The 27652-nt window shown below is 35.4% G+C and overlaps 1 protein-coding gene across 9 annotated transcripts in view; it reads right to left on the reverse strand.

Moving 5' to 3' along the window:
- The window catches only part of RPS6KA5 (ribosomal protein S6 kinase A5), a 133367-nt gene that overhangs the window by 13659 nt on the left and 92056 nt on the right, over window positions 1-27652 (reverse strand). For 6 of the 9 annotated variants that reach the window (XR_005860048.2, XR_005860047.2, NM_001012587.3 and 3 more), the window contains 11 exons: window positions 21825-21908; window positions 19206-19309; window positions 13637-13787; window positions 12052-12213; window positions 10925-11050; window positions 10189-10322; window positions 6876-6969; window positions 5397-5567; window positions 1936-2127; window positions 1174-1333; window positions 98-261 (listed from right to left, as the gene is read on the reverse strand). Coding sequence is in view for 7 of the 9 variants with exons in the window: in NM_001012587.3 (NP_001012605.1) it covers window positions 98-261; window positions 1174-1333; window positions 1936-2127; window positions 5397-5567; window positions 6876-6969; window positions 10189-10322; window positions 10925-11050; window positions 12052-12213; window positions 13637-13787; window positions 19206-19309; window positions 21825-21908 (1542 nt within the window). In the remaining 2 variants the exon portion in view is untranslated. Of the gene's footprint in view, window positions 1-97; window positions 262-1173; window positions 1334-1935; window positions 2128-5396; window positions 5568-6875; window positions 6970-10188; window positions 10323-10924; window positions 11051-12051; window positions 12214-13636; window positions 13788-19205; window positions 19310-21824; window positions 21909-22580; window positions 22709-27652 lie in introns of those variants that run through there. The other 3 variants (XM_040701041.2, XM_025150780.3, XM_046941788.1) reach the window with 3 other exon arrangements.

Raw genomic sequence — 27652 nt, forward strand, 5'->3', positions numbered from 1 at the left:
GACAAATACATATTTTTATTTAAGACGAAAACATACAAAAATCTAGATTAGCAAATTACAAGACTTATTACATAACAAAAGATTTTTTAGAACTTACATGAAAAGTGGCTTTGACATATGTATGCACTGCAGCACCTGAAGAACCCAAGTTATCAGGAGTCATTAGAGGGTTAGATGACAGCTGGCTGCCATCCTGAAGCCATTCGTTGTATCTCAGACTGGACATCTTAATTCTTTTGTTTGGATCCACTGTCAGAAGTCCTAATAGAAATATATTACATTCTCTTCATTTGGGAGCTTATTTGTCCTCTTTTACGAGACAATGCATTGCTCTGATAACTAAGTTATGACAATATTTATCCCACATAGGCCAATGTTTACTCTAGATAAAGTTCACACAATATTACGCCATCATTCACTGTAGCAGAATCATTAAAACCAAGAAATTGTTACATGTTTGATAACTCATCTCTTTTCAGATGAACTCCAAACTGCAAGAGGATTTAGTCAAGTAAAACCCGTCTAGAATGAAATCCAAGAAATCAATCCCCAGATTCTCAGCACAATCCACTGAAGTCTGAATCTGGATATGCCTACATTTTTTGGCACAAAGACCCTTTCTAAGCCTGCTTCCACACAGATTCAGAACTTCATCTTAGAATGCCTTAATTAGATGCCTAAAATGGTTGAAGGGAACACAAAGCATAGCAAATGCAAAGAAAACAGATCAAAAATACAGTAGTCTTGACACAGTCATTTAAAGACACAGTTCAAGGGAAAAGACAGTAATACATTCATTTTCTGAAAAAGCACTGCTTTTAAAACACGTATCTCACCAACAAACCTGGCATTTTTACAAAACTAAAATATAACAATTTTTCTGCTTTTACACATACTTTAAAAGGACTTCACCTTTTCTAAACCTCTTCAGTTATTTCCTACCCCAGGAAATGCAAACATTAACTTTCTATCAACATCTTACTACATTAGAAAGCTTTCTGCCCAGCATATGTAGAATTCTGAATCCCATTTTGATACGTCCAACTGCAATCAAAACTCAAAGCTCAAGCTGTGCACACTACTCTGTCAGGTTAGACACAGCATACAGGTACCAGAGAGTGCTATAAATGTTACCTTTGGAAACAGAAAAACAAAGTATTTGTGGATGCTTACCTTGAATTAACTCCTTGGCCTCTTCAGAAACATTTTTCCAAGCTTCCCCTTCAAAGGAAAATTCTCCCTTTTTAATTTTTTTCATAATTTCCAATGCACTCGTACATGTTAAACTTTTGTCTTGAGATTGAAATGGTACCTGTCCTGATAACATCGTATACTGTCACGAGAACAAAATAATATTAATAACCAGCATATATTTATTGAAAACTCTACATAGGCAGTTACTGTTGTTTATACAGCATCACCAACACTATATAATGGAACACTGACCAGCACATTTTCAAAGCTATAGAAAATGCTAAACACACAAGACTTTCCATTGAGCCCTTATTAGAAATAGTATTGGTAAGTTACTGGAAACCACAGTCAAAACATGATGGTATTTATCCCAAGCTTACTTCTCTTGAAAATAGTTTCCAGTATTTTGGAATACAGGCTGATTCCTTCTCTGAACTGAAACTCTCAGAAGACTATATGGATGCCTGTAAAATCTCCTAACAAGAATGTTTCTTTTTAAGAACCAGATTGGAGTATTTTTTCAACCCCCAGAAATACTGAATTAAATTTACTGCTTAGGAAAAGAAAAAAAAATCTTCACTCCTAGAAAATATCTGTCTTTGGAATCTATTATTTAAGCAGCAGTATCTTCTCACTTGAACGTACCATCTACCCAATACAATACAGTATCAAATCCTTTGTATTTTAGTAAAAAGTAAACATGTATAATAAAAGTTATAAATTGAAAACCCATTCACTTACCAGAATGACTCCCAAACTCCAGAGATCACAGGATTCATCATAACCATTGTGATTAAAGAGCTCTGGGGCAGCATAATGCAGAGTAAAACATGGAGTCTTAAGAGGCTGATTGTCAGGTGGTTTTAAACGAGCAAAGCCAAAATCAATGATTTTTATTTCTGAATTATCAGTTTCATCTGTAAACAACAAATTCTGAAAAGCAAACAATATCATTAATATCATTAATTAGAAAATTGTTCAGAACACCCTACTAGGTATTCTTCTACATTTATTACTACAGAAAAAAATTTCATTACGTAAAGGAGCATTGGGAGACAATGGAAAAAAATTGAAAAGTACAAATAATGGTACTCTGAGATGTAAGAAAATGCAAGGTGTGGATTGGCCAGCCATCTGGGAGTATTAATGAAAATGTATTCAGCAAAGACTAGTAAGAAAAATAATTAGGCAAACATAGACAAGAAACAATGTAAAGGCAACAACGTAAGCCATCAAAGATAAAAGTGGGAAATGAAGAATTGCCTTTTCCACAGAAAAAAAGATTTTTTTTTTTTTTAAGCTTCCACTTCTTGCACACTGTGAATGATCACTTTCTGGTGTGTGGAACTATTCTTGCATGCCTTGTCTTGCAACTGAATAAACTTTGATCCTCATGTGGCAACATGCTGAAGCCATACTGTCATGACAGCACAATAACACAAAATAATAATTGGAAAGTATAAGACTGAGTACTAGGAAAGTACACCAGTAGCTGTCTGGCATGGATCTCAAAAGCAACAGAGATATATTTTCAGTGAGACTTGTGATGAATGGTGTTTAGGCATAGAAGGTCACAGAACAGAACATCAAACAAAAGTAATAAAACTTAATTTCAGCTGTTCCCAAGAATTTCAGCTTTACATATGGAATATAGCATTTCAGCCTTGAAGAAAGACAAGTTGCCGTCAGTTCAGGAGAAGATTTAAGATAAACTATTCTTTCTTCTGTGTGTATTTCTCAAGGGATACACAAGAGTGAAGCTTAGGAAAAATAGCTGAGGCAGAGATTAATTATTACTGATTTCTACTTCTCCTTGAACTTTTGAGAGAGCAGAGGAGAGCAAAAATCTGCTGTTACCTTCACTATTTGATCTCTTCAATGCTAAGAAAGCCTACGGCCCTATGTATTTTTCTAATACAAAGGTAAATGACTGAACATGAAATAATTATTTTCAGACTCATTAAGAAGAGAAAAAAAAAGTCAATTCCTAGACTGCAAGAAGATCAACAAGGAGAACCTGAGACAATTCATCATGGATAAAAGATGACATACACTACATGCAATGTGGCAATTTCAATTTTAACAATATTGGTTTAAAAAGATCTCTCTTGAGCTGAAAATGAATTACGTGCAGAAGAGTGCAGGTTACGTGCAGAAAGAAAGATACAGTTCTAAGTTGGGTTGAGATTCCTTTATTGATTAGGTAAATAAATTGTACTTCACCAAGACCCCAAAGCTACAGTCCACATCACTTGCAACCTACTGCAAGGAGACTGCTTTAGGCAGGAGGTTGCACTCAATGAACCCTAGAGGTCCCTTCTAATTCCTATAATTCAGTGATTAGTTACGTCTTGGTATATTTTTTCCTAATATCCTTAGAGCTCAATTCACAGATTAATGATTACTTCACAAAAGAAAAAAAAAATCCCCAAATCCTCCACTGAGAGGTTCCAAATGGTAACATATGTTCTATTAATCCCTTTCTTCTGTAATTTCTGGTTTTTTTTTTTTCTATCCAGTACTTATTCCCCATTTTGCAAAGCAATATATGTGGTCTAATTACTACTGCTTAAGCAGAAGAGCCTTCCAGTCCACACTAGTAAAAAGAAGCCCCATCTTTACTGACATATAACTAGCTTCATTTTCAAAAGTAGTTTTACCAGTAACAGTTCAGATGCCAAAGCCAAACATCAAACAAATCTGACTGGAGTTGTTAGAACAGCAATAGAGTTTTCTATATAACTTTTTACAGAAAGGTGCACTAACCACATCTATATCGGGAAACCTACATATCCCATACTAAGTTCATGCCTGAACCTAAAATAGTGACTTTCAAAACAAACAGCAGGAAGGAGGTTGGTTAAGTCCAACTCTGTAGAGGAAGTGCATTCTATAAATTGTTCGCTAACCCTTCATTACTTGGACTTTCCAAGCTTCTATTCTTGAGTATGATATAGAACTGAAGACTGCTTAACTTATAACACGGCTGAAAGAAGCCCTGCTTTACAGAATCTGGCCTTTAGATTCAAGTTGGCAATAAGAGTAAAATTGGGAGAAATGGAAGAGAATGGATTTCTATTTTTTGTTGTTTCAGTGAAGACTTGTTTCAAAAGTTGTTTTGTTTCCTTGATGGTGTAAGCAGAAACTTTTTCAAAGAGTCATATTTGCAACTGACACATTAGAATTTCACAATAGCTCTTCTTAATTTCACTGCTTATTTAGTACAGAGACGCTTTCAAACATAGGTTTAGCACTTAAATACTACCATCTAGAAGTCTTCTTTACGCGTAGAATTCTAACTACTTTAAAAGAGATACATTTGTAAAAATATCAGAATGTATGTTACAAAAGGATGCAACAACAGTAGGAACTGTAGGTCATTTTAAACTCCAGATACAAACAGCTTAGCTATTTGATGATATATGCTGACTGTAATCACCAATACAATATAATGCCCTTTCTGGACAAACTAATATAAAACGACACCATTCCTAGGCTAAATAAATGTAACACCTATCTAAGCTCATCGCTGGCAAAAAAAAAAAAAAAAAAAAAAAAAAGAAAACCAACAAAAAAAAACCACTAGAAGGAACAAACATTGGCTCCAGGAAGCAGAACAAAACCAGTGGTCATCTGTATTACAGTAAACAAAACTGTCTTGAAGGAATGATGCTGCTGCACAATACTGTTAATTCTCAGAACAATAATTTCTTAGAAATACATATGAAACAATATAATCTTTTCCTCTTAAGAAACTACTTAACTCACTGAACTCAAATCACGCATCTCCATTAGTCAGCTGTGCTAGCCTGTGGGGTTCACTTTGTGCTTTATTGGGATAACGATGGTACAAGGGTGTTGCAGTTGCTTCCAAAAGAAGCCCCACCAAGTGAATTAAGATTAAAAAGAAGGTGAAAATGTACAGAGTAACCAAGCAGCCTAGCTCTGCTTATGAATTGCTTCATATAGTAAGTATACTTACCACTAGTGAAAACTGTTCCCCAAATAGGTAAAGAATGTTTTCAAGCATGTTATAGTGTAATTTTTCTAACAAAACTCAAAATGTTTCCCAATAGTTATTTTTACCTAAGAATGGAAAAATGCCTGTGGAAGGGATGCCATTTTATAAAAAAAAAAAAAAAAACAACAGCAGAGAAATGTAACAACTTAATACTGAAACGTGTATAAGGAAGTCACTATACCTCAGGTTTCAGATCTCTATGGACTACTCCTACATCATGCATGTGGCTCACTGCTGAAACAAGTCTGCGCATTATATGACTGGCTTCTGTCTCACTGAAATGCTGCTTCTTCTGAATACGTTCAAGCAATTCTCCTCCTTTCAGTAATTCCATTACTAGAAAAGTGTGAAGCTAAACACCATAAAGAAAAAGACAGGATATTAGAAATGTACACACTAGCATACAATGACTGCAATTCAAATGTCTTGCCATTGAACAAATAGTACACTTCTCAGAAAGCTTTATCGGGACCAGAAAGTGAAATTAGCATTCTCAAAAGTCAATGGGTGTAGGCCTGTGATGGCTACTAGCACTTCCTTCCCCAAAAATACAGTACCAATGTAACATTTGAAAGCCAAGAAAAGCATGTTCAAGGGAAGAGATAAAAAAAACGATTTCACAGATAATATACTGGAAAGGAAAGTGCACAGTATTTACATACTAAGGAACAGAAGGATGGCTGTGTGTACAGAAAGCAGCAAGACTTCTCAGAAGCACAACGTATCTACTAGTCCTATTGCTAGTAGTGCTTCTCAGATATCCTTTCTTGCAATTTTTCTTTATATCCTGAGAACAGCCAAAAGTTTGAAAGAATAAGGATATTGTCACCAGCAAACTTTCTGTGGTTCACTAAAAATAACTAAGTAGTACTCTAAGGTTGGGTTACTAATACAGAATTTGACCAAACTGACATTAGATTAAGTTAAAACCTGGAGTTTCTTCAGACAAACTGCAGAAATGTTAAGACCAGAAAATTTCAATCAGTTCTAGACTTCAGAATATTGTGTTCCCAAGTTGGAAAGGATAGATAGGAATCATAGAGTCCAGCTCCGGACACCACACAGGACTACCCAAAATTCAGACCACATGTATCTGGACAGTGGTCTCTGACTTTTTGAATTCTGGAAAGCTCAGTGCTACAACCACTTCCCTGGGGAGCTTGTTCCAGTGCTTGACCACCTTCTTGGTGAAGAACCTTTTCCTGCGATCCAATCTGAATCATAGAATCATATCATAGAATGGCTTGGATTAGAAGGGACCTCAAGGACTATCGAATTCCAACCTCTCTGGAACAGACAGGGCTACCAGCCACTAGATTAAGTACTAGATCAGAATGCCTAGGGCCCCCCATCCAACCTGGCCTTAAACACTTCCAGGGACTGGGCATCCTCACCCTCTCTGAGCAAACTGTTCCAGCATCTCATCACTCTCTCACTAAAAAACTCCCTTCCTTTAGTTTAAAACCATTCCCCACTGTCCTATCACTATCTAACTGTGTAAAACATTGATTTCCCTCATGTTTATAAACTTCTGCTTTAAAATTGGACAAAAGCCCTAGGAAATAGTTGTCTATGCGATAATAGTAAGCTTAACTTCTAGACACACTTAGAAAACACAAAGTAATTTGTTTGGCAAATGCTGGTTATAGCTTCAAAATACCTGGTCATGATAAACTTCATGCAACTTCACTACGTTGGGGTGTCCTTCGCAGAGTTTCAGAGCTGTTATTTCTCTCTGGGTGTTCGCTTCCATCCTGAAAAAATTGAGAAAACATTTTGTACCAATTTTACCAAGCAGATTGCACATTCAAAGTGTAACACCTATTTTCTATTTTTTAATTGTTTGCTATCCAGGTTTTTGAACATTACAACCCCTTGAACATAATTAAAACCATATTCAAAAGAAGCTGAGCAAAATTATCCATGTAATCCCACAAGTTAGGACATTTAAGAAATACCACACCCAAATCAAATTACTTTTTTGATGCCACTGTAAATTACAGCAAAAGCTGAAAAGGTATTACAGAACAGTTTCTATCTAACACAAATCTTTCCCTTAGACCAGGGCAATTCGATTTCACCTCTGCTCCTATAAATATCTCTTAGCTCAGCATTATCCTTTTCCATATTCTTCTCAAATTATTGCCCCAACTCTTTCCATTCTTATAGTAGACAAATACTGCCACTCCTGTGTAGAAATAATGAGCTCGTACTGGAAAAAATAAAACCCATAACATAATCTACATAGGAACTATGTGATACACAGGAAACCCTAAACGGATGACTGTAAAAATATGAAATGGAAGAAATAAGAAGTCGTGCTCCAAAGTGAAAAATGATCTCACAATTCTCTTTCAAGTACTTAATATCTGTAGCCAAAAAATTTCAATATGTTGAACATTACAAAAACCTATGTCAATAGTGACTGAGGAGAACGCTACCTTGTTTTCCTTTAAACACATACATTGACATATTTGGGGCAAAAAAATACATGAATATTTTTGCCAAAACTCTCTCCTTTTGAGAAAGAAAGGCTATAGTCCTGTACTAACTTAGGGAATGGCCTTACAGATAACACAGGTAGAATATCTCTCACCACACGTTCTGCATTTCTGGTTGCATAAATGGTTTTTGTGTTATTGTAGTTTTTTTAATTAGGACCAGAACCACAATGAGAGTTTTGTGCAGAAGAATTCTGTCTTTCTGCAGGCTTCATATCATCAAGAAGTGAACTAAGCTGTTTCACTTGTACCTCTGTTGATTTTCTTGTTTAAACTGGAAGTGATTTCGGGTCCTTAGCAAATTCAAATCATTTCCTCCTAGAAACTACTAGGAGAAGGTGGACCTAAGAAACAGGCTAAAAGGGCTCAATGTAATGTAAAGAAACCCTTGAAATACGTGCCCGGACTTTTCTGAGTATTTCCCTTCTATAAATGGTTCGCATCTCAGTTTTGTAGACAGACAGTATTATGAGAAACAAATGGAAGCTCTGAAACAGTAACTCAGGGAAGTTTACAGGACTCCATTGCTTCACTGGGCTTCAAGACGAACAGAAAAAGAAAAATTAAATTGTTGGATGGATCCAACTGTACTAACAAAGCATGACCACTGAGGAATTCCTCATTTTAGCTTTCATCCCAAGTACCTTGAAAAGGTTTGCCTAGGTGTAGGATTCAGGTTGTGTATCTTCAATGGATAGGAGTAAAAGACTGTCTGACTTTGAGGCATAAAAGTTACTAGAAACCTAGTATACTTCTCCTATCAGCAAGAGCTAGTGTGCTTTTAAGAGTAGTATTATTTACAGTTTAACACTTTCTTTTTCAAGGCCAGTTTCTGTCTAGCCATCCGGAAAACAGATTTACTGCTACCTCTAAAAACTACATAAACATGCTCTGAGTCTGCTCACAGACTGCAACCCTGAAAAGTGTTTGTACACAGACCACTTCTTACCTTCATTTAGCCTGGTCCACCAAGATGAAGGAAAAAGAGCAAAAGAACCTGTGAGTAACATCATTCAGGGATGTCATTCCTAAAAGACTAGTCCTACGTGAAAAGTCAGTACTAATTTGATCATTTTTATCCAAAAACAATAATTCCATTATTTAAGGTGATTTTTTCCTTAAGATTAAGGAAATACTTTCCTTAAAAAGTACTGATCAGCAGCTCTGCATGCACCACAGAAAAAAATCTAAGTGTAGATGTATGACAGAAATTCAGATTAAAATATCCAATCTAGGTGTCTACTACACATATGAAGTCCCAATGTAACAAGAAAAATTCTGGTTAATGAAGCTTACAGGGTGAACTATCCCACTCCAAAGTATGTACTTCAAACAGGATTCAGTTGCCAAAGCATAGGAGAGCCTGGAAGACATCTATATCAAGGTAGCAGTCACAAGACTGACACAAATTGGAGGACTCACAGGACACCAGTAGATTCTAAAATGACATTACATCAATGCCTGTGTTTAGGTAACTGAATTCCACCACTGCTGTCTGGTCATCTGAATCTCTCTGTATAGGCTCTGTTAATAGTTTTGATGATGTCACCACTAATCATAGCAAACCTTAAAACTGGCCCTCTTACACTTATCCCATTCAAAAAGCATGTGATCAAACACTTAAGTCTAGTGGACATTTAATTCTACTCTCTGAAAAAACAGAGGTACAGTCAAATGCATTGGAAAAAGAGACAACAATGAACTATCAATCTGAGAGTGGAATATTTGCACATTTCCCTTCCCTTTTCTGCCAGCACTGTACACCATGCTGGGGACATATTTAACAATGAATACTGAGTAAAATGAAGCTAAAAATATAGTTGACCCCAAAGAATTCCTTATTTCCCTCTGGGCAGAAAATGCCAGAGGCATCTATTCTGGAAGAAGATCAGATGGTATTCATGAGCAAAGTGAATCAGCTGTCTCCACTGAAGTGCTGCCTTCAGAGCATCCAGGAAACAGATGTAAAGCAAAACTCCACAGTCTAATTGTATTTTACATACACATTCATACTCAAATTAATTAGGCCTGAGGCAGATCAAACTACATATACTACACACACTCTTCAAAAACAATGTCCTTGGCAAATCAGTTCAGTTGTCAAAAAAAAAAAAAAAAAAAGGAGCTACCATAAACCTACATTTAGTTCACTTAGTTCTAAAGACTGGAGGACCTTATACCCTTACTCTGGTTTGGAGCAAAATTAGGAGTAGAATATAAGCATGAACCAGGAAAAAGCCCTTCTTCTTGTGTCCTCCCAAACAACAACATCATTTTGTTTCAAAAAGCTCTCAGAATCTTTTAAAGGTCATAAAGATACTACATGTTTCTGTAGATACTGCAGAGGTATGTCAAAGAGGAAATTATTTTAAAGTTAATTTTCCACCTTCAAAAACGTAGCGAGCATTATTCTAATCCATGGGTGACAGTAAGCAAAGAAAATATTTTTATTGTCTTATAGAATATTTATACCTTTTGCTAATTATTTTTACTGCATACTCCTGGCTAGTTTTCTTGTGTAAGCACTTTCGACAAATGGAAAAACTTCCTTCTCCCAATGGTTTCTCTTTCAGATCCAGTTCATAATGTTGAAAAAATGGAGAGTCCTGTTAGGAAACTGTCTGTATTTAGTTCTGCAGAATACTTTTAGTATACACAGTCAAAGACAAAGAGTAAAGTTTTGTGAGAATTTTTACAATTTTAAATGTAGATGAAAAGAGCTCTCTTTTTGATAAAATATAAATCTTAATTTCTATTTAATAAAATGCATCAACTTTATTTTAACAATCAAAGAGTAAATCCTACGTTATTAAAAAAACAGTCTCTAAATAAAGCATCACTACTACAGCAACAGCTTAAGGTACAAAAGGTTCAGACAAACAGGATCAAAGAAGCTCGTACATACATTTATTCACAAAACTATGTGTTAGTTTGAAGACATCACAGTAGTGTGTGTTCATCTAAGGTTATTATACTTGGTCTTCTGGAAAACTAGACAATCACCTCATTTTTCAGACTAAACTTTAACCACTTCTTTATAGTACCACATGCAAATTATATGCTTGGATCACCTGAGGAGCCATTACAGAGAAAAGATACACGCATAATGACTGTTTTGTAATCCGTAGCACAGCTTGTGATTGCTGCTTTGAAAGTTATATGCAGTTCCAAGTCAATCAAATTAATTTAGTCTTGATATTATTATTACCTTCATCATAGCACTTCTGGCAATAGTTGTAGTTCCAGGCCGCTCATCCCCCACATAAAACTGAACAGGATCTACTGTAGCTGCATTGCGTTTAAACAAAATAGAAGGTGCAACGAAAGAATAGCCCTATTAAATTAGAGACATCAGAAAAGGACAGATCTTGAAAGTGTTGCACACAAACTATAATACTGAGTATAAAACATCAGAAGTTTCTACAGAATTAAAAAAAAATTAAAACATCCATAACATGATACAGAAACTGTTAATTGGCTAATTGATGAGTAGTTGTTACTGTGTTTGACATGATCAGATGTCCTTCTGAAAGTAGTTATACGATTCTCCAAAGTTGTAAATAAAATAGCAACAATACCAAAATTCAGGGAAATAATGCTAAAAATCTGGCTGCTTAAATTATCCTGCAGTAGTGATAAAGGTTCATAATACAAACTAGCTGGCTTCCCAGAACACCCATAAGTTAAGGTTGAAACAGTTTTTATGTTGTGACATAAGCAACAGGCAGTCTTAAATGGCAAGACAAAATAAGCTTCGTGTTGGTGATATGCCCTGTTTAGGCATAACAAGAATAGCTGTGACTTCCACTGCAGGATGAGTCAGATATTACTATGACATACATAAAGGCTTTTCAATAGTCAGTACAAATCACACAACTTCCAAAATATGATCTTGTATTCCTTTACACTAAGAATTAAGTTGCTCAAAATAGGGGGTGGAGAAAACAGTGAACTGTTGGTGACCTCCTCAGTTTCCGTTCCAAATTTGAGGCTGCACTTGAGCTGTCTGCCTGTTTGACATTCAGACTCTGTAGTCCAAGTAAAGATCATTCTTTAGTAGCATGGAGGAGATGGTAAAGAAACCTATGTTATTGATCTGCATGTAGTAGTCTAGTAATTAGAGCACTCATAGTAATTAAAAGACCTACTTTCAATTCTGCAGTTAGCTCCCACTAATTTTGCAGTAACTGAACAAACAGACTTGGGAACTGGCATTGGAAATTACACAGACAATTCCCAGTAACTCAGAAGGTGGGAAAACCAAATCCAGCTATAAACTTGGCATTGCTTAAGACATGATTTTTTTTTTTTTTTTTAAGCAAGTCCTAAAAATACCTGAAATATTTTTTCTGAAGTCTGAGGGGTTGCTGCAGGAGAATATGTTGGGTCCATTTCTGTAAACTCTTCTGCAAAGTTACTGACATCCAACTCATCTCTGATTACTGGTTTAAATGGAGCTGGCACTTTTTTGGCAGCTAAATCATCCCAATTTATATTCTAAACAACAACAATAAAAAAGAGAGAATAAGCTTGAATGAAATGAAAATTTAACAGAAGACAATATTAAGGCAAGAAACATCTACATACATACATACAGTCTTACTTCTACTTGCTACTTTCCACAAGAAAAAGCATTTAAATCATACCTGGATAAATTTCTAGGATATACTGTTTATATCACAAACAAATCTTAGCATAAGATGTCAGAGGCAAAGTTCCAACATTTATCAATATATTTTGGCAAATTTCTCCTGGCAGAGTTTGTTAAGAAAAGGCCTGATCAGATGCATGTCGAAGTCTCATAAAAAGAATGTAAACATAATCAACAGTGGAGATGAGCCAAACAAGGGAGACAACCTTTGAATTTCTTCCTCTATTTCACAGGAAACATCACTTATTTCTGTAAGCCATACTGCAAGTACATGGTATCCTGAACTTTTCATTGCCAATTCCTATACTTGTTTACAAATCTTAGCTCCAATAGCCCCAAGGTGAAGGGCTTAGTTGAATAACTGGCGACAAGTGGGGAGCATAGATAAGATACTTATGAAAAAAATGATCCTATTTCTATAAAGGAATGGAACTGAAATGAAATCAAAACTAGGAAGTACTGCATGAAAAAAATAAGTATCTTCTAAAATGAATGCTGAATAAAGGAATTTAATGCTATGCAGATATTTGTTAAATTCTCTATAAAGGGAAGGAAATGCAGAAGACAAAAGAAGAAATTTAAAAGTTAAAAAGCCAATATGCTCTAATTACACTGAATGGATTTACTTGAAATGTCTGCTTTATACTGTCAACTTGAAATACGACAGAATTTATACTACTTAGAAATATATTTAACTTCAGAAGTACCAGAAAAATATGTATTTTCCAAAGAAAACACACCATTTTAGCAGCAATGTATGGAACAGTACAACTCTTGTACACAAATACATTCCTACATTATTGCTTGATATCAAACATCAACATGCTAAAATCTGAATTGAATTAAAATCTACTAAACAGGACTAAAGGTTTAATTAGGCAAAGGAAAGCACAGAAGAATTCATCACTAATGTTGAATTCCACCAATATTCAAATTCTCCAGTGGCATTAGTGCAAGCCTTTTTTTAAACAAAACACAAAACGTATAATTTAAGAGTTTTTCATTAAATCTTCTGGTTTGAGTAATGTGGCTTTTGGCTGCTTCAAATAGCTCTCAGAAACAAACTTGGAAGAAGTTAGAAAAGCTACTATGCCCTTGCTGTAGAGTGTACAAAAATCATATGTATAAGCATGTGGATATTCTTATTAACTTCAATGCAATTAACGCACTCGCAAGCTATTCTGTTACCAAGACAATATAATTCCTTTTGACTTAGATTTCAAATGCATTAACGTAGAGTAATGTGGGGAAAATTCTTTATTTCTTCACCTGGAAAAAGGGATGCTGTTTGATTTCATCAGCATCAGTTGGACCACAACCTAGTCTCTTCTTGGGGTCTTTCATCAAAAGGCGCTGAATGATATCCTTTGACAGTGCACTCATTTCTTGTGGGTAAGGTGGCTCACTTTTTAATATTCTCCTACAAAACAAACAAAATCACATCTGATAATTACTTAATGTGTTAAGTGTTACATCAGTGAGTTACCGCACTTCTCGTAGCACCACGTACCTAGGGACAAAAGAATGGTCAATCTGAACAAACATTTGTTGTTGTTATTGTTTTGATAAAGAATATTTGAGGAAATACGTAAACAGGACATCTTTGAGGGGTCAATTAAGCAAAAAATGAGGTCAAATTCACTGACACGTGGGCAAGCACCAGCAGAAAGTCAGCGCAGCTTTTGTAAGAAGCCTGTGGAAAAAGTGTCCCTTAGGAGTTCTTCTGAGACAAGAAATGATTTGACTGATGATTCCAATCACGATTTGGATTTATGAAAGGCTTTTAGTTAAAAAAAACAAAAAACAAAAAACAAACAACTCAGATGTTTAAGGAAATAAATTTGTTACATGATAAGAACAGTCCTGGCACAGATAAAATTCAGCTAAGACATAAACCAGAGGGTTAGAGTAAACGGTCAATTCTTACAACAAGTAGCTATGAGTTGATGTTATTTTAGGGGTGTTATGCTGGGAGCTGTGCTGTTGAACGGGCTCAGCTAACCCAAGAAAAAAGCTGAGCAATGAGTAATACAAGCAAACATTGTCCCATAAATTACTAAAGGGCAAGGACAGATGATGAAGAGTTGTAGAAGATTCTCATGAAGCATGGCAATAAAAAGGACAACAAAATTTTCAGTGTAAGAAGCTTAATCCAAGAGAGAAAAAAAACAATCCTAGCTGCATACATAATGACCTTATTGCTAATGTCCAAAATAAATCACATAGCTAACAATACAGCTTCATAAAAACATCAACATCATGCTTGACAGCAGTCAAAAAACACAACTCCAGTGTGAAGAGAAAAAAGAAAACACACTTATACCACACGAGGGTTGCTTGCACATTTAACATTGTGTACAGTGCCTGTGTCCTTCTCTCAAAAGGAAGCACTATGATTCAAAGAGTTTCAGGGAGGAGTAGCAGAATTAATCAAAGATACAGAGTATGTTTCCTATGAAGAACAACAGAGGCTATGACTTTTCAACTTTGTGAAAAGATGACTTTAGGTGAACGGGCAGAGTGTTCCCCTGAAAATGATGAATGGCAAAAAAAGAAAGTAGGTAGGGACCTCACTATCTCTTCCAACAAAAGAACTAGAAGTCATCTAATGAAATTAATGGAAGTTCAACATCTTGGAAACCTAGGCAGAATCACGCTTCAACACCTAGCTTTCTATGTGAATCTCCCATGTTTTATATAAAGAAGGCAAATTCTTCAATTACTCCAGATCTACTATCAAAAGGTAAGGACACTGAAGGAAAATCAAGAATGCACATGCAAACAGCATATCCCAAGGATGCATTAAAAAGTTCTAAAAAGGCAGACACACACATTGTCTGTATGCACACTCACTGTGGTAACTTCAGGCAGTACAATACACAGAGGACTTATAATACATAGAGGACTCCAGCAAGCACATACTGAAAGATTTTGAATACAGACTGTGAGATTGAAACAATGTAAGGTTGTAGCAGCACTAAAAATCTTACATTTTGACATGATGTCAACTTAAATTGACCACTGTAGGTTGTTTCTATCTCTAAACAAGAAGAATCTTATGTTAAGTGTAGAGAAGAAGGAAAGATTCAACCTCTTCAGAAATCACCCAGTTTCATTATGAGATGAAAGTTATCTTTCACCCTCCTCTGGGATTAGCCTGAAGGAAAATGGCTGAACCTGACTATGGAAGTCATGGTAATAAAAGATTAAAAGCTCAGAACCTAAAGTTTATTTTTTATTTTCACTGGGTAAAATAGACATTCAGGTTATGGAAAACTGAAAGGATCACCATAGCTGACCAAAAGAACATTAGGTTCATGCCAGAGCTGCTACCACAGCCTATCATCAGTGCTGGTATAACTGTATCATATGCATCACCAAAAAGATACATATACATCCTTGTTCTCAGAGAATAACAGAAAGTAACACCAAGCTAGAAACTTATTAAAGGATATGGGGACAAGCTTCCAAAGAAGAGTTTTCATCTTCACATTTAAAAACAACTCTACTGAATGTCGTGTCCTCTCAGAACTATTAATGCCAGATTCTTCTGTACCAACTTACAGATGACAGAACAGTACATCCCTAGTTATAATAAAAGTTAGGCAAGTCAAAGGCCTTGATACGATAGTTACAACCTTCTAGAAAGATTCTGCTTTATTAAAAGGCTGAACTGATCCGTAGCCAATGTCACCGATGAGTTTCACACTAAGTTTAGCATTAAATGCTTTCCTTTTTGTGGAAGAAATCTAACACATTCCTATCTGTTAGAAAAGCATCACTGTATTATCCCCTATCATTTCTTGGTCTCCGAGCTCCCAACAAAGCATAGCAATGCTGTGCATTGCAGGTAAATAGCTATAAGCTCTACCTGCTTAGAAACAAGAACAAAATTATAGAAAACACTACGCAAATCAGAAGTTCAATTTAGTAACTGCTCTGTCCTTGAAAAGATCTGGTAATTACTGGACTCTTTACAGATAGAGAACAAAGAATGCCATCCCAGTATACACCTGCTATACCTTTTCTAAACAGTTTCACAACAAAGGTTTTTTGCAGAACTGTGGACAAAATATACTTACAAGAGAGGGCCAAATCTCAGCCATCTTCTCTGAAGTGTAAATAAATTCTAACAAACTATGTCAGGTAAAGAGCATACAGCATCGTTAGTACTATTATGCTAAAACAGTGTCACATGCTTCTACAGATTTTACAGATTCATACACGTATAAAAACAGAAAAAAAAAGACAGGTAGATATCCATACATAACCACAAAGCTGATACAGTGCTTTAAGCTGTTGCACAGCAGTGAAACAGCGTTCCAAAAGCTTCATGGTCATTTTAAGGTCCTACGTCTATGACAAGGTACTCAAAAATTGAGCACTCTGAAATGGATCTGTCTTTCAAGTCCCAACTACAAATCACTCACAGTCAAACTGAAAACAAACACAGCCCCTGTCTATGATTTTGCATGATGGGGCCCTTTTGTGGCTCTGCAGCAACGAAAGTTTACAATTCTCCAAAAGGAAAGGAAGATGTGGGGAGAAAGGAAAAGAAAGTAGAGAAGGGAAAATGACACATAATTGAATAATTCAGTGGGAAAAAAAAAATTTAACAAGTTTAGTAATCCATGATGCCAAGAATGTGAACAAAGAGCCTTCACAGATAGAGGCTTTAATACAAGGGAAATTAGGTATGAGGTTACATTGCACTTGCTATGAAAGAAATCTTCACAGTGCTGTTAAAAAGGCAATAATAAAAGAACTGAACACAATCTCTCATCAGAAAGAGTAACAAACGTACAAAACAGCGACTACTTCTGACAGAACAACTGAACTGCTCATAACATATATAGTAAATAACAGAAGTCAAAGCTCAAACTCAAGAATAGATAGCCTTTGTGCCACATGCAGGAATAAAATTTCAAAATAAAATATCTACAATTATTTCCCACCTTGGTAAAATAAGTGAAAGATCTGGATTCATTTAGAACAAGACCTTTTTCCCTAAACCCAGAAAAATCAAAGGCTATAAGAAGAAATAAGAGGAAACTCAATTCTCTAAGTCTTAGGGAATACAATTTCTGCTTAGAAAACTGCCATCAATAAAGAAGCTTCTAACAGCTTGTATCTCTGTGTCAGTGCCAGTCATTTCATTACTACTGGCAACTACAGATATCTGATGACATTATCTGCAATTCAGTTTTTCATAAGTTTAGAGAGGAAATGAAACTAGAAAGATCAAAAGATATCCAATAGAGAGAAGTTGTGTAGCATAAACAAATGTGTACCATGTACATCAACCAGAAAAAAATAAATACCAAAGGACAACATTAATATGAGGACAGAAAAAGGCAGTAAACTTGCCACAAGTAACGTTAGGTCAGAGATCCATATTAGCTATGGATGCCAGCAGCCTTGCAACTTTGTCTTTAATAATAAATCATCAGAAAAATAAAACATTCAAGAAATCGTAAGGACCTACAAAGACAGTTGAACCCTATAGAACAACCACCTAAGAAGTTTCCTTGTTTTGTGGACAAACTACATCTGTAAAGTTCTAGCCAAGGCACTCTTTAAGAAATAATAGAAAAAATACAGACTTCTTTTGAGTCCCATTCAGACATAGCAGAAGTGAGAAATCAACACAACTCCCAAATTCAAATAAGTCAGAGTTAATTCGAGTTTAACTCCATAATGATAGAAAGCAAAGCCTGGAAATTTCTTTTGTTAATGGATTCTTCTTCCCCACCGAGGACAACATTTGGAGGTGTTTCTATGAGTTTCCTGTTCTGATAGAGACACGGAAAACAAAATGCATATCTTAACCTTCCAATAAATTTTCTGAGTTTATAACAGAAGTTAATAAATCTACATGGCTGATGTATCTTCTCTTAGCCATTATAACTTCAGACTTTCTCAGCAGAGAGTCAGAATCAAAGTAATCATGTTCAAATAAGAGCAAGACCTTTGTTAGTCTGGACTTTCAAACTGATCTTAACAGCTGTTATTAATTTGTGCAATTTTAGCCCTCACCTCCTTCTGCTTCAAGAGTAAGGTAGTCATAGAAAATGCTTCCTTCTGGGAGAAAATTCAGTAAGGTATTTAGGGCAACATAAATAGGCTAACCTTTTTTAAATGCTCCAGTGTTTTTATATGGGTACTGAAACCAAACCTTAAAGAGTACAGATTACCAAACATAAGGAAGCTGACAGTCAGGAAAACTTGACACATAAAATATATTAATGGTACAGGTTATCAAATTTCCATGTGTCATTCTCATTTCTTCTTGGAAATTTAGGTATGGCTTAGTATGGTCCCATTCTTTGTTTCATGCTATATACTAACAAAATAAACACTATGTATGTGATGGTGATGATAGGGTTTATACTGATAGTTTAAAGTTATAAATGCAATGGAGGAGTGTATCAAGACATGATAAAATCTCCCTAGCTAAATATTTGTCATTATGTATCAAGATGTTAAATGTGATAATTCTATTCACATATAATTTAATGTTTCATTTTATTTCCCTTTTAAATGTAAATATGCAACAGGGCCAGACAGCCACAAAACTGTGGGCTCCACTGTAGCTTAAACAAAGCTTTCATGAAGGTCAATTTTAGTATTTTAACCTCAGCAGATCACTGAACTAATTTATCTGCTTTCAGATGTCATTCTGTTAAATAGAACCAGAACACATGAATTATTAACCTGGTAACATTTTCTTCCTAAATTTTAGCTTAAAATTCTCATTTAGAAAAATAAATAAATATGTATAACAGCACAAGCATCACTTTGTGAGGAAGCACATAGAAGGTGCTGCTTTGAATCTTACCTAGAAATCTCAGCTTGAGAATTCTTCTCTCCATCAACTGTAAAGGGTGATGCTCCAGTTAGCAATTCGTACATAAGAACACCAACACTCCACCAATCGACAGCCTACAGAATAACAACGATTAAGTTAAGATGCAGCAAAGTAAAATTGTTAACAAAAAGCGGAACAAAGCAAAGTAGCCAACAAACAGCTAGCAAGAACAGCCCACCTATCTCTACAAAGACAAACCAGGGCACAGTAAAGCTTAAAGGACAGCAGTAATGACTGGATGTGACTCCATGCTAAAATAACTTGAAGCTGAGCAGAGAGCTTTCAAAAATCAACTAATTTCTCAAGTTAAATCCTTCCATTGGCTAATAAAAGATTTGTTCTGTTTTTCACCAGAATGAACTCCTACAATTGTGAAATAAGAGAAATGAAAGTAACAGAGGAACCAAAGGCTTACTAAGAATTAGCAGAACCTGAGTTTTTAGGAACTTTTGAAAAGCACTCTTTCTAAAGAGCAACAGATCTCAGTTAACAGTTAATCAGGACACCTGAAAATGCTATAGAGTTTCACCTTACTTTCCACGGTAACCTGATCTTTTGGTTTCATATGGAATCATATTATCTGTATCTTTGACACCACTGAGCTTGCTGGGTTTTTTTGTTTGTTTGTTTGTTTTAAAGTAGCTGCATGTTAAAAAAAATGCCTTTGGATGTGGATAATGACCTCCATAGCTATACTGTAGCTGATTTTGTCTATTCCAATATTTGGAGCAGGCTACGTTGTTTCAAGGACAGGTAGCTATCTGGAGGTAGAAAGCAGATGTTTTCTAAAAAGAAAGAATTTTTTTGAGGTAAAATGCTCCAATTACCTCTGCACTCTCACATCCAGGGTTGCTTCTGAAACTTTAAAAAAATATTTTAAAAGTAATTTTTCATTTTCCATAAACTTTTTTCCCTCTTTTGTAAGAAAAGGAAGATCTGCAGAATCCAAATCAAACTTAGAAGTACCAGAGCAAGTTTTTAATACAAACAAGATAGCTATCTAGGAGAGATCACAAGCAAAACCACTGATTTATCAAAAGCAGAGCATACCAGTGCAATCTCATTTTCAATTTGTAATCTGGATTTTAATTAAGCAGTCAATACAAAATACTCTAAAAACCTTCTAACGCTGTGCCACATAAAACCACCAAGCACAAGCCAAGAATTTATGATGTAAGCAATTAGCAGCACATACACAACTGAAAAAAAAAATCATCCTTATTTAGCAGTTGGCAATAATTTGCCAAACTGCTGAGCTATTTCCTATAGCATATTATAAGCTCTGCTCTATATCTCAGGAAAGTATCAAGTAGTACTAATCAAAGATAACAGAAAAGGCTTTTAAAATCAGCAACAGAACTGAATTTGTAAGCACTTGAGAAAAAAATCACAACTCAAAAGCAACTAATGCATTGCAGAGATGCTCTGAAATAGGCATGATCAAACTGAGGGGAACTACAGAGTGCAGGAGGTGGATCTTAGATTCATAAATCTGAAAAAGTGTATTTTTAATAATGATCAAGCAAGCAGTACTGCAAAAAAAGATGCAGAGGCTACAGTGGAACAAAAGTAGGTGTGAGACAGTGACTAAATGAAAAGATAAGTCATATTTTATTTCATGTTTAAGAAAAGAATCAGGGAGGCAATCAATCTGCTGTACTTCAAACTGCCAACACTTTGCTGAAGTACTGTGCCCACTGTAGAGCAAATTCAGATAAAAAGAGATGCAGAATAAACAGAGAGAGAAGAAAGGACCTTCTAAGGCAAAGTCAAACTGAGTCCAGTAATTTAAGAAAAGGAAATAGAGGGTGATGTAAAATTTTCCAGTGCTTGAAAAGTCTACTGGTGGAAGAAGTGTGATCAACTATATTCAAGGACACCCAACAGAAAAACAAATCAATTCAATCTACAACAAAACACCGAAGATTAGATATTCTCAAAAAATGTTCAGTACACCAAGTAATCAGAATAATTTATCTAGAAATACTGTAGAATTCTCTCTGTGGAGTAGGGTTGGTGGAGGTCTTCTTGTTTCAGATATCATATGTGAATAATGGCCATCTTAAGCTTTGCCATTAATTACTGGCACTGTAATTCATATTAAAACTTGTGCCTCAAGCTAAACTGCATTTTTTTTTGATAATCTGAAATCACTTCCTGACCACACGTTAATAACTCCCTTGACACCTCTTGAAAGATAATAGACTTACCTGATATACAGTTTAAAAAAATGTATCAGAATTAGTCACAAAGCAGTTGTTTTTCCACAACAGTTTAAGTAAAAGGAAGTATGAGTTAATTTTGTTTTGTCCCATTGTATGTTTAGAATGAAATATGAATAGAAAAAAAAAGAGCCTCAATACATTAGAAATACACCTTTTACTTTGATTAAAAACTAACTTGAGAATAAAAATAAATTATATTGATGTTTTTAAATAAAGGCAATAAATAATTAATCTTAGGACAACCTGAAATAATGCATGTTTTTAAGTAAGGCACCACCTCATTCTGTATCAAAAATAACTTCAAAATGAACAACAGCATTGCCTGATTAATTAACTTCTTTGTGGTAATGAACTTAGAACATACCTTATCATGTCCTGTATCTCCTCCTCTTACAATATCTGGAGCCATGTACTCTATTGTTCCACAGAAAGAATATGCTCTCTCATTCTATTAAAAAAAAAGAAAGTAAAACTGTATCAAATAATTATATTGTACAAATCATATGGGACAAATATGGCTAATCTTCCAAGATGCTGGCAGCAATTCTTCTCCACATAGCTCAGAACTGCTAGCTAAACAATATGTAGAACTACATTACACAACACTACAGAATATTTAGTCTTCTAAAAAAAAAAAAAGTTGTAAGTTTGTGTGGTAGTCGAACGTAAGCACACAGAAAAGTAATATGTCAATAATTTAAAAATCTTCCTCTTAGTCTAAATGAAATGGATCCCTCCATTTCAAAGCTACACAACATAGACATTTATTCTGACGGCTGCAATATCAATACTCTAACTAAACAAACGAAACCTTTAGGTAAAGAAGAGCAATTCACTGTAAGCTGTACAATGTGACTAAACTATATAAAAGATCCTTTGTGTTTCTCATATTTAGGAATTTATTATGACCTCTAGAAAAGTAATTTCCTTTCGCAACACGCACAAAGACCCACAACATTCTCTCAAGAAGAGACTTGGAGAGAGACAGGAGAGAGAAAGTGAAAGACAGAAAGAGCTGTGAATTTAATTTTATTCTATATACTGAAATTATTGCTCTGATTATGTTCAAAACTAAGCTGCTTTCATAGGCATGTATAATTGTTCCCTGTTAGTGATTTACCTTTGAGGTCAACATGAGGTCATGCTGTACCTTGCTAATGACGAAAGCACATGTGTTTGGGCCATGCAACTTTGTTCCTCCCTTATCCTTCATGCTTCTAGCATTTTGGGGAGAGATCCTGACAGGTCCTTTAAAGAAGAGTGTTCAAAAAAGCAAATATTTCAAAAGTCAGGTTTTACATTCGTAGACTCAGATTCGGAGTTTCAAACAGGTGCTATCAATGTACTGCACTAATGAGAGCAAGCTTCTAAAATTAGAAATAGTGCTCAGCGCTATTGTGAGGCATTTAAAAAAATCAAACAGTCAAACAGCATATTTTTAAACTGTTTATTAAAATACATATACTGTGACTGGTAGGGGGCATTTTGGTAAAATTCTGAGCTTAAAGTAGTTCTGGGCCTCATTTAGTTCAAATATTAACTTGATATACTGAGACAAAGTCATAAAAATAATAAACTTTTCACGATTCTACTTTGTTTTGACACAAGTATTATTTCTCTTCTAACATCTTTCTCAGAAGCTGTTATCTAGAAGAAACATCCAGAAGTGAAAACAAACCCAAAAGTTAGAAATTCCAAGCCCCTCAGCCCAGTAGCAGTCAACATGAAGCTATTAATGTATAGCTCTGTTCACTCTTTCTTCAACTGTGGGAGGACGGAGGGAGGAAGGGAAGGAAGAAAAAGGAAGGAGACTAAAAATACAAAATGAAACGTTTCTTCACGTGCTACCTGTCCAAAGAGTGAAGACAACACAGCCAAGCTGAGCTTAGTGAAAACAATTTGTAATGTTTACACTTCAAATAAATTGATGGTTGCTGTATCATTTAGTTAGCTGCAAATTCAGTCCTTTGTTCTTCAAAATTATGGCTTTGTCTCCATTGTGCACAGTAAAACTAGGCTTTGAGCCCCTTTGATGACAAGAAAGAGACTGGGGGTGTATATATGAATGTATACAGTGGTACAGCAGAATGCTTATGAACTACAGTATCTAGCAATGGAATATACCTTGTGCTGGTAAGAAGGCTCACTGAAAGCATTTCAAAACACACTTTAAGAATTCTAGAAATTTAAGAAACTAAAAGAATTACTTTATTATTGGTACTTCTTGAAGAACAATTACAACCTATCAAATAACAAATTATGAATGGGATTTTCAATTATATTTACTTCTTAGCTTTTTGTCAAGATCAAAAATAATAAAAGGCGCATTGTTACATAGTCATCACTTAACCAAGTTGAAATTTTAATAGGAAAAACTAAATTTCTAGAACAATATTTGAAAATCAGTTATTTCTTTCTTAAATTCTTGTCTGAAGTATTTTTTGCTGTCCCTTGCAAAATTTCATCTCCTGAAATAATTTTGAATGCTTGAATATCTGAATCCTTTAAAATCTTTTCTTATAATTTAATTTCAATATAAAAAAAGTCATACTGTTAAGTGACAAAGAGTTCTTTACAAGTCAAAAACACCCTGGGATAAATCTGTAATGAGGTTAATAAAAATCCCAACTTCTTATTCCACATATGCAAGTACTTTTACCCTTTAGATCTCGCTTCCTTTCCAGTTTAACAGCAGTCTACTGCTAAAATCCCAAGGCTGAACACAGCCAAGAAAAGGAAAGCAGATGTTTATTAGAAGCAGAGTTCTAAGCAAGAAACTAGATAGAAAATTGCCAAAGTCAGGTAAGAAGAAAGACCCATTGAGTGTTTTCTTGATACTCAATACTGATCTGTCATCAAATACACTAACTTTCATATCAGAACCCCTGTTGGAAAACCTTTTGACTGTTAAATGGAGACAATAAAGAAAAAAAATTGATATCAACTATTCATCATTTCTCAATTAACCACACACACACACACAGAAAAAAAAAAAATGAAACCAAACCAAACCAAAATGGGGTGAGGGTGGTGAGATGCTGGAAATGGTTGCCCGGAGACGCTGTGGATGCCCCCTCACTGGAAGCATTCAAGGCCAGGCTGGAAAGGGCTTTGAGCAACTTGGTGTAGTGGGAGCTGTCTCTGCCTATAGGAAGGGGGCTGGAACTACATGATCTCAAAGGTCCCTTCAAATCCAAACTATTATATAATTTATTTGTTCGTTTCTTTATTAAGTTCAGCAGCATAGGACACAGTCCCCCTAATTTCCTTGCAATCATTCTGCCTAATCTGAGTGTCCTAGAGAAGCAATAAAGGAGACACTTTTAGCACCACGTCTACATGACTTCTGCAACGTTTGCACTGCACATTCTACCAGAATATGCATTTCTACATCCTGTTTCCATTTTCCCTGATCAAAAGAAATAGCATATTTGCCTTTCAACCAGGAAACATTGATAGCACCTAGCCCCAGAGTAGCTAAAGCTGCTGTCCTAAAGGATAGAGAATAGAACCCTGTGATTGGTCAAGATGGAGGTGGAATATGGGTTGTGGAATATCATTTGACCTAGAAAAGTCACTATGACAAAGAAAAAAAAACCTCAAGTGCTACCAGAAGAATAGAGACCTTGCAACATCATGCTCTTGCTGACTTTATGGTACCATCATTTGGCCCTACTTTAAAATCAAGGAACACTAGGCAGGCATTAAAACTACATAAAGATCCAAAAGAGACAAGCATAAACCTTCCTCCCTACAGAAGGAGGGCTTGTGGCCTTTAGGGATCCATGATAAGCTCTCCATTCAAGAGAAATGGTACACATGAAATCTGACAATAGAGCAGGAGAAAGAAACTCCATCTCCCTGCAGAGAATAGGCAAACTCACCACTTCTGACAAAACATACTCTAGAGCTTGAGTGCTTCTGAAGGGTGCATGAGAGTATGGAAACAACTCAGGTGTCTTAAAATAGTCATTCTCAGTTGCAGATATGTTTTATAACATGCACCACTGCTTCAACAGACACTTGGATCCTACAGCCCTGTGGCTTACTTTATTCACAACAGCCTTTGTGCAAACATATTTTAGCTGAAGGATTGGCCAAGTAAACTATTTAGTACAACTAAAGCATTCAGTGAAGCCATTCTTTTCAGCATTCACAATAAAGACCCACTTCTCCAGCTGCATGAAAGGTCACCTTTGAGAGAAAAACACAACAACAAAAAAAGCCAGAAAAACAGATTCCTTCTGTCCTCCAGCTATTTCATGCGCTTTGCTTATAACCAAGATGGATTTCTACCCCAACATCAGCTGTAACACATTCTGAAGACATATCACATTCCTATGAGATGAAAATTGAGACCTTAAATGAATTTCCCAAGTGTTTGTTGTTTGTTTTGTGCTGTTTTTTTTTTTTTTTTTTTTTTTTAAAGAAAGCTAATCTTCTCCAAATATTCTTTAATACTATATCCTTATTTTCTACCAGGAATGTCTTGCTAATAAAAAACAATGCGAGGACAGAGATGAAAGAGTTCTGTGTACTTGGCCCTCAGTAGTAGATTTGTATCTAAAGCACAGAACACAAGTTATAGCTTGACTGTGAAAGTGATGTCAGTACCCTCAAGATTTAGCAAAACAGCTTAGCTGCTACAGGATAACTTAAAGCCAAGCCTCTGATAAATTTCATGTGAACTGTCCATGATATAAACAAACAATTGAATTTGAGGAAAAATTTCAACTCTATTAAAAATACTTGAAAGGAAGGGGCATGGTAATTTTTACAGCTGATAAAAAGAATATGCTTATGAAACAGCATAAAGACTAAATGAAATTTCACAAAATAAGCTGACTGTAGAGAAAAAAAAGTATTGCTGTGCAATGTAGTGCTTTATGTACCAGTTCTGTGAGTGAAATCCGTATCTGAATAACATCAAGTTGCACAGAGCAGGAAGGTACAACAGAAGGGAACCAGGTAGTCTAGAGAGAAGCCAACTGAAGGTATTGCAGGCTGCCCTCAAGACTGACTCTTTACAAGTTTATTTGTTTTTAAATCTCCAATCCAGACAAGAATTACTTGTTGAGTTGTCATATTTGTTTAGTGGAGAAATAATAGAATTATTATGTATGTTTTGGATGTGTTCTTCCACAGATTTCAGCAACATTCCAATAGAATTCCTTGTCTTGTCCAAACTTGTTAGCTGGCAAACTAAAATGCTTTGTTCACTTAATCTGACTTCACCATTATGAAGGTTTCAAAATGCTATGACGCAGCAAGGCGAGATGAATTGTTACTGCTGTTTGAAGTAATCTGAAATTGCATAGTAAGTTTAAATGAAGTTTTTTTTAAGTCTAAAATAGTCTTTCTGCTAAAAGTGAAAGTCAATGTCTATCACAGGAGCAACAAGATTTCTCATACCAAGCACGTATATAGATGAAAAATCAAGGAGATGAAAATCGTCTAGCTAACGCCCTTCATATCTTCAGTGTTCTCTTTAAGCAGTCACCTAGAAGATTATACCTCAAGTGAATGCATACACGGTGTAAGTTGTATGAGCAACTACTCATGCAAGCTTCAAATTCTGTAAAATACTCAGGGTGGTAGATAAATAAAATTTAATACTGTTCCATGAATGTCCCCCACCTACAGTGAAGTGGTAGCAGTCTGCAGGTAATACAAACAATGACATGATTTAAAGTTTCAGACCAATCTTTCGCAATTGCTTAATTTATAATCAAAACAATGACTTTGTTTTGACTTTTATTTAGGGAAAAAGTATTCTAGAAAAGGCAAACGTAATTTTGATTGTTACAAAGTGTATTATTTCCAAGTCAAGGGTTCTCTGATGGTGACCAAATCTTACAAGGAGGATAAAGACTTTTCATTTTTGCAGTCATTCAAGTTTCCTAGGAAAATCCACCAGTCTCTAATGAAGAAATTGAAAGGCAGTTTCTCCCTCCTGCAGTGAGACTGGAGCATAGCATATTGTGTTCTCTATGTCAGGAAATGTTTCCATTATGTACAAAAAGGTACAAAATTCAAGGTATACAGAAGGCTTCATCAGTTTTTTGTAATACAATAAAAAGCAACTTAACACAGCAGATTCTTCACAAAAGAACAGGCTTTTCTTGGTATTTCTGATGTTGGCAGAAAGGCTGCAGTGAATCACACTGAATACTGTCAGACCACGAGTTTATA

Source organism: Gallus gallus, chromosome 5 (genome assembly GCF_016699485.2).
Source record: "Gallus gallus isolate bGalGal1 chromosome 5, bGalGal1.mat.broiler.GRCg7b, whole genome shotgun sequence".
In the NCBI taxonomy this organism is placed as follows: domain Eukaryota; kingdom Metazoa; phylum Chordata; class Aves; order Galliformes; family Phasianidae; genus Gallus; species Gallus gallus.